Source organism: Esox lucius, chromosome 11 (assembly GCF_011004845.1).
Source record: "Esox lucius isolate fEsoLuc1 chromosome 11, fEsoLuc1.pri, whole genome shotgun sequence".
Classification (NCBI taxonomy): Eukaryota; Metazoa; Chordata; class Actinopteri; order Esociformes; family Esocidae; genus Esox; species Esox lucius.
This window is the reverse complement of record NC_047579.1, coordinates 27,230,972-27,238,880: the sequence shown is the minus strand read 5'-3', so window position 1 is coordinate 27,238,880 and position 7,909 is coordinate 27,230,972. Positions and strand designations below refer to the sequence as shown.

The following is a 7,909-nucleotide window of genomic DNA, read 5'->3' as shown; positions in this document are numbered from 1 at the left end:
TCTTTTTTACTTAGTCAAAAGCTCAGTGTACGATTTAATCTCTGTTTATCATAACAATCAACTACTACATAAATTATGTCCCATTATCATGCCCTTAAACATGTCTTTATAACGCTATTGTGGTCTATTTTTCTTTGCGAAAGAAAAACAAACATCGTAGTCTATGGTTGGGCAGAACTCCACTGTGATCATGTTGTAGAAATCCGCTGTCAAACGTCCGAATGAACGATGCAATTGAACGAGTCACTAGAAAAAAATGATTCCTGAATCCCGAGTCACTAAAAAGATTCGTTCAAAACGAACGAATCGTTCGCGAACTGCACATCACTTGTATGAATCATTTTTCAAGATGGCGATACACCTGCTTTATCCGTAGTAAACATTTTCAATTATAGAACTGTGGAGAAATACTTTAAAAGAAATCCTTATTTCAATATCTTTAATTTCGAAGAACAACGCTATCCATATTATCTTTCAAACATGTCGACTGAGGAACTGTCTACCTCGGACAGCGAAGCTGCCTTTGCTGGAGCTGGCGAGCGATGGGCACCTGTCGGTGCTGTAGCCAGCCCAGAGGATGAGAACGGTAAAAGGGACTCTGTCGAGCCAACGAGGAAAGGCTCGCATGCGGCTGGAGAGCCAGAGATGTTTGAAAGATTAAAGAAGCTGGAGGAGGAACAAGACCTGCTGAATTCCTCGCTCCTCGCGCTGACATCTCATTTCGCACAGGTGCAGTTTCGCTTGAAACAGATCGTTCACGCTCAGACTGATGAAAAGGACAGGATGTTGGTCGAACTGGAGGAGTTTGCGTTCAAAGGATGCCCTCACGTTGTGGGATGCAGGGCACAAGATTCCAAACAACTTGAAAACGCGGTAAGTAAGGTTATTCCAAGAAATTCGTCTAGACCTTGTGGAGATTTGGTAGTAATCACTAGTTTATAATTTTTTGTAAAACAAATTTTCATGAGACTTTGTGATTGTGTAAGCTTCACAGAGCTTAAATGATCACCCAAACCTCAGATAGAGACACTAATGTAGGTCTCTATCTGAGGTGAACACGGACTACACCGTGACACCTGTGGAGGGCATGGGTGAGTCATGTGATGGTCACTAGTTTGGGCTGCCCTGTTTGTCACAGGCTAGTGTCTGTGGGACAGCCATGAGAAAGCCCACTCAGACAGATGCAGACACCTTGGGAAGCAAAACTCACAGACACAACGCACACAAGCAGCAGTAGCCCCATCTCGTCAGATTGCTCACAGGAAATTCAATTGGGCGGCTACCAGGCGTTTGGTTAAGGCTTCACACGTCAGCACAGTGCTCTACCTCTGTATTGTTCCCTGAGATCTACAGTCTCCAGAGGAAAAGAGAAAATGTCGCTGTCTGGTCAACAACAACAAGTGACACACAGCCTCAGCCAGCACACCTCCTCGAGATCTGTATCTCTGTAATACTACCTTCTGTCTGCACAAGCGATCCAAACCACTTGGTCCCCGTTTAATTCCACTAGTTTTCGATTTACCTTTGAGACCATGCTTTGTAATGCAGTCTTTTATTAAAGTTTTCTCTCCTCATTTCTTTTTGCCTACCTGCTGTACTTGTAGGAGGGCCTGGTGAGTACAGCTCGAGCTCGTTGTTCCGCTGCTGCGTCTGTCTGGGATTTCTTGGACTTTAACACGCATGATGTCTCCGGACATGTTTGTGTGAACCATCCCTGTCACTTCCTGGGCCTTTTTGTGCACCTCAGCCCTTTACATGTAGTGTGTCCTGTGCTCTTTCCACAAAGACTGAAAGAGAGAAACGGGAGCGTCTCGAGGTCCAGAGGGAGAAGCAGAAGGAGCTCATTGTCCAGCTGAAAACCCAGCTAGATGACCTGGAGCGCTTTGCCTACCAGGAGGGCAGCTACGACTCACTGCCCCAGTCTGTGGTCATGGAGAGACAGAAGGTAGAAATACGTTCATGCGCTAGAAGGCTCACAAAAGTTTCGAATGTACTATTTAACCAATGGACAAATCACTAAGTTTGTGAACTACATTTAAATAAAATGTTTTCTGTTGCTTATGATATGAGTGGAGTTTTGTGTTACCTTCTCTACTCTGTTTAATTCAGTCAAAACCGCTACTATGTAATCAAAAGCAAGGATGCATATCAAGCAATAAGACATTACAACATTTGGTTAGGCATTGTTTTTTTTCACTGTCATAATAGGTCTACATAATATTCAGGTTTACTCTTCCTCTGCCAGGTAATCATTGATGAGTTGATTAAGAAGCTGGATGTGAACTTCAACGAGGACATTGGGAACCTAACGCCCGAGGAGCTGAGACAGAGAGTGGACGCTGCCATTGCTCAGATAGTGAACCCAGCCCGGGTGAAGGAGCAGCTGGTGGACCAACTGAAGACCCAAATCAGGGACCTTGAGATGTTCATAAACTTCATCCAGGGTAGGGTATTTATGTTAATGAAGCCCTTTTCATATCAGAAGTTGTCACAAAGTGCTTATAGAGATACCCAGCCTAAAAACCTGGAGCAAGCAGCAAAAAGATATTGGTGCACAGTTAGGAGAAACTTCAGAGTAGGGTCAGTAGCGAGGAAGAAACCTAGAGAGGAGCCAGAATCAAGGTTTTGTTTAGGTGTCTTCAGTGCTCTAATACACACCACAAGGTCAAACAATTGTTATTTTACATTTTGCTGGGTATTGTTCCCTGCCTGTTCACACTTTTTTTACCCATAGATGAAGTAGGGAACCCTCTTCTGTCTGACGGTGGACCCAACCAGCAGTCAAAGACAGCAGGGCCCAACACCAGAGCACCTGGAGCAAGGAGGAAAAGTCAGTAATCACCCAGCGTTGTCATCTGCATCACTCACAATAAGACTCTGTTCTAATGATTTCTTTCTCCCGTCCACAGTGGATCCTGAGCAGGCCCAGAAGATGAGGGAGACGGGCTTACAGCTGATCCAGCGGGCCCTGGCCGTCCTGCAGATCTTCGCGATGAGCCAGTTCGGCTGCACGGCAGGCCACGTCCCCCAGGGCATGTGGTCGCAGGGGGACGGGGGGCAGGACTACGGGCCTCTGCTGCAGCGCCTGGAGCTGGCTGTGGACCGGGTCCGAGTGCAGGCCTCCAACAGACAGCCCTCCGTAGATCACATGGTCAGTTACAGCAGCAGCTTGCCCCCGGGCCCCCGGGATGAGCTCACAGCCTCGGTCAGGAGGGAGCTGGCTATGGCCCTGAGGGACCTGCTAGCCCATGGCTTGTACTCTCCCTCCCAGGGCATGAGCCTGGTGCTGGCCCCCATCTCCTGCCTGTTGCCCTACCGACCCGGCCCAACCACCATACACCCCTGGGAGCTCTTTGTCAAGTACTACCACTCCAAAAATGGCAAGGCCTTCGTGGAGTCGCCGGCCCGCCAGCTCTCGCAGTCCTTCAGCCTGCCTGTCGCGGGCGGTCCGGTGACGGTCACACCCAAGCAGTCTCTCCTCTGGGCCATTCACACAGTGCTGCTGGAGCACGACCGCTACAAGCGCGGTGCCGACTCTGAGTTCAAGGCTCTGGTGTGCATGGCTCTGAACGAGCAGAGGCTGGTGTCCTGGCTGAACCTGCTGTGCAAGTCAGGGGCGCTGGTCACTCCGCACTACCAGCACTGGAGCTACATGGCCCAGACAGGCTTTGAGGGAGCCCTGCGCATCCTGGGACGCATCAGCCACCTCAGGTTCAACTTACCTGTTGACCTGGCAGTACGGCAGCTGAAGAACATCAAGGATGCCTTCTGAGAAGGGACCAGAGAGAGACACCCAACGCCGAGCTTTCGACACACAGGGCTGTGTAAGGGTTAACAACAATGTAATACACTGGGAGACTTGGTTTGGGTGTCGCTCTGAGGTCGAACCTGTTATGGGACAAAAAGTGGTTCGCGCTAATGTCGCTTTGTCTGTGTCGTTTTTTTAAGGGCATGTTGGGTCGTTCTACTCCCCCCAACCCCGCGCAAAAATATGTTTGCATCCCGTCTGAAACCTGGCATGAATTCCGCGCAAAGCCGTTCAACCGAAAACCGAGTGTGCAATGGTGAGACGCATGGATGATTTTATGTAGCAAATTTGTAACCAATATATCGTTAGGAATGGTGCATATCCAGATCCTGGTTACTTCTTACTTTGCATTACATGAGAGCTCGTTACCACCCATAAGGAGCAGAGGCTTTATGTAATGGTTTCTGCCATGTCCCTATGGAGATCAGATACAGTAGCTCATAGCTTTGTCTCGTACAGTTATTACATACTGCTGTGGATGAATACCCATTAAATGGGTAATTACTCAATATATATATATATATGAGTTAAAATTGACTAGCGTCATGCAATGTCACTACACTGTAGACGAGGACCATTTGTAATGGTCCACATGGAAGAGGGTAGTATTGATTAATACAGTTTATTCACAGAGCTGTGCTCTTTGTCTGTGGTTGCTCCTGGTTCTTTTGTTGCGTACATAAAAGACTGGTGGACACCTATTCGATGCACTCAGGTCAAGCTAAGATTGTTTGCCCTCCCTCATGAATGTACAAGCGAGGTAAACATTCTAGCGGTGTCACACTTGTTTGGAGAAACGAATGATTAGTAGGGCCTAATGTCGCTCCCAGATCCTGCATAACGTGTCTTAAGAAGGTGGGTAATGTAAAGACCCTGTATTAACTGCTGCTGCTTTACTGTTTAAAATAAGTGATTCTTAGATAAAAATAAGATGGTATAAAGTATATCTCTTCTCTGTAATTGTAATATATTTAAACGTCCAATATTTAAGATTATTGTGGGATGTGATAATTTCCTCTCTGAGAAGGTGAAAGAAAACACTTGAACTGAAATCTTTGTGTCATCCTATAGCATATGAATTACTTGGAGCATATCTTGAAAATCTGAATTTACAAAAAATATAGAATCAGTCAAATTGTTTGATAGGTTGTTTTCCTTAGTGACATGTATTGGCATTCCTTGTATAGTTTTTCCCACCCCCCTTATAAATTGTAATCTGCAGAGTCACTTGTTAAGTGCTATTTATTCTCAGACTTTATTTTCTATTCTCTCACGGTGTACACTGTTATTGTACTAAGCTCTATTTCTATTCTCATGTACAGGAAATTGTATTCCTTAACCGGACTCCTACCAGACACAATGTTAGAATGATATGTGCTGTACTGAAGTGCATCTCGATGTATTCATGTATGGAAGGACAGTGTTTTCTTTTTTTTTAACATCAAAATGTCTTCTTAGGTTTAACTATTACTGAGGTTTTTGTGTTAATATAAATGCAGCCTGTTCTAATGGATAATTCCTCTTATCTAGGCCAAAAATAATTCATTGGTTAGTGTATATATATATATATATAAGTTAATTTGATCTATATCAATATACACTCACTGAAAGGATTATTAGGAACACCTGTTCAATTTCTCATCAATGCAATTATCTAATCAACCAATCACATGGCAGTTGCTTCAATGCATTTAGGGGTGTGGTCCTGGTCAAACAATCTCCTGAACTCCAAACTGAATGTCAGAATGGGAAAGAAAGGTGATTTAAGCAATTTTGAGCGTGGCATGGTTGTTGGTGCCAGACGGGCCGGTCTGAGTATTTCACAATCTGCTCAGTTACTGGGATTTTCACGCACAACCATTTCTAGGGTTTACAAAGAATGGTGTGAAAAGGGAAAAACATCCAGTATGTGGCAATCCTGTGGGCGAAAATACCTTGTTGATGCTAGAGGTCAGAGGAGAATGGGCCGACTGATTCAAGCTGATAGAAGAGCAACTTTGACTGAAATTACCACTTGTTACAACTGAGGTATGCAGCAAAGCATTTGTGAAGCCACAACACCCACAACCTTGAGGCGGATGGGCTACAACAGCAGAAGACCCCACCGGGTACCACTCATCTCCACTACAAATAGGAAAAAGAGGCTACCATTTGCACAAGCTCACAAAAATTGGACAGTTGAAGACTGGAAGAATGTTGCCTGGCCTGATGAGTCTCAATTTCTGTTGAGACATTCAGATGGTAGAGTCAGAATTTGGCTTTAAACAGAATGAGAACATGGATCCATCATGCCTTGTTACCACTGTGCAGGCTGGTGATGGTGGTGTAATGGTGTGGGGGATGTTTTCTTGGCACACTTTAGGCCCCTTAGTGCCAATTGGGCATTGTTTAAATGCCACGGCCTACCTGAGCATTGTTTCTAACCATGTCCATCTCTTTATGACCACCATGTACCCATCCTCTGATGGCTACTTCCAGCAGGATAATGCACCATGTCACAAAGCTTGAATAATTTCAAATTGGTTTCTTGAACATGACAATGAGTTCACTGTACTGAAATGGCCCACACAGTCACCAGATCTCAACCCAATAGAGCATTTTTGGGATGTGGTGGAACGGGAGCTTTGTGCCCTGGATGTGCATCCCACAAATCTCCATCAACTGCAAGATGCTATCCTATCAATATGGGCCAACATTTCTAAAGAATGCTTTCAGCACCTTGTTGAATCAATGCCACGTAGAAATAAGGCAGTTCTGAGGGCGAAAGGGGGTCAAACACAGTATTAGTATAGTGTTCCTAATAATCCTTTAGGTGCGTGTGTATATATATATATATATATATATATATATATATATATATATGTGTATGTATGTATGTTAAAGTCTGATAAACCAAATAAAATATATTTGCAAGTAAAAAGTAATACATTTTACTTTCCATGTCTTCAAATCGGAATTACAGTGGCTCTCAAGCATTCACCCTCCTCGAACTTTATTTTGTTACAACATAAAATCTAAATTGATTTATTGTTTGCCACTCAACACAAAAACGTCCATAATGTCTAATAGAAAAATAAAGTCTGCAAATTGTTCCAAATTAATTACAGATATACATCAGAATTTTTTTTATTGCGTAAGTATTCACCCCATTTGCTATGACTTGGCTGAATACAATGTGGTGCAACCAATCGTCTTTGGAAGTCACACACAATTAGTGGAATAGAGTCCCCTGTGTGCAATTCAGGTAAAATACACATCTTTTGAATGTTCCACATTTGGGTAGTAAATTTTTTTACATACTTTTGGCATGTTCTGCGTCCATTGAAAGCGTCTTCCGGCTGGGAAAGAGCGGAGTATGAGTAGAAATAGCAGTAGAACATAATATAACCCTTGCTGCTGCAGTATGTGCAGTACTCCACAATATAGTATGTGCTCCAGAGGCAGCGACTGCTAGACACAAGATCACAACATTTCTTCCATAATTTTGAATCCCTGCTTTTTTCTTGCATTTTTTCTTATTTAAACCCATATTTTTTTTTATGGTTTTCGATTTTCCCAACTAATTGGAGCAAAAAACTGAAAACAACAAAAACCTCAATGAATCAAATTGATCTAAACTCGAACCCTCCGCAGATTAGGACGTATTTCCCAGTAAACAACCTTCAGACTCATTAGCCCTAGCTTCTGGATTCTCCTCATCAGCTCCCCCCAAAGATTTTCAGTGGGATTTAGGTCAGGGGACTGTGATGGCCATTGTAAAAGCTTGATTTGTGGTTTGGTTACAGCAGAGGCTTTCTTCTGGTAAACCTTCAAAATAACTTGTTTGTGTGGAGGTAGTGTCTAATTGTAGTTTTGGAAACTTGGTGACCCCAAGATAAAACCAACTTCTGCAATTCTCCAATGCTGATCCTTGGAAAAGTATTTGCCAATTAAACATCTGTGCGTGGAGGAAACTAAACATGTGTCCTCTTCCAAGCAGGTTCATCACAGGTTTAGTAGTTTTACATTTCTTAATTATTGCCTAAACAGTGGAGATGGGTATTTTCTGCCGTGTAGTTGTCCTTTTATTGCCATTGCCGAATTTGTGAAGGTTAAGAACCT

General features: G+C 43.8%; 1 protein-coding gene across 2 annotated transcripts; it reads left to right on the top strand.

Moving 5' to 3' along the window:
- The first annotated feature begins 333 nt into the window (after positions 1 to 333).
- rundc1 (RUN domain containing 1) lies at positions 334 to 5,410 on the top strand. Of its 2 annotated transcripts, XM_010874084.3 has the most exons (6): positions 334 to 873; positions 1,605 to 1,613; positions 1,787 to 1,945; positions 2,246 to 2,444; positions 2,735 to 2,830; positions 2,910 to 5,410. In XM_010874084.3, exons 1-6 carry the CDS (start codon positions 481 to 483, stop codon positions 3,770 to 3,772), a joined length of 1,719 nt encoding a protein of 572 aa, XP_010872386.2. In that variant the 5' UTR covers positions 334 to 480; the 3' UTR covers positions 3,773 to 5,410. The 2 variants fall into 2 exon arrangements, with proteins under 2 accessions (XP_010872386.2, XP_010872387.2); XM_010874085.3 differs by lacking the exon at positions 1,605 to 1,613.
- The last annotated feature ends 2,499 nt before the right edge of the window (positions 5,411 to 7,909 follow it).

Excerpts from the sequence above, each read along its gene's own strand:
- rundc1 (XM_010874084.3), top strand. The coding sequence starts at position 481 with ATGTCGACTGAGGAACTGTCTACCTCGGACAGCGAAGCTGCCTTTGCT. Across the intron at positions 1,946-2,245 it reads TGGTCATGGAGAGACAGAAG|GTAATCATTGATGAGTTGAT; the intron begins GTAGAAATACGT and ends TTCCTCTGCCAG. Across the intron at positions 2,831-2,909 it reads ACCTGGAGCAAGGAGGAAAA|TGGATCCTGAGCAGGCCCAG; the intron begins GTCAGTAATCAC and ends TCCCGTCCACAG.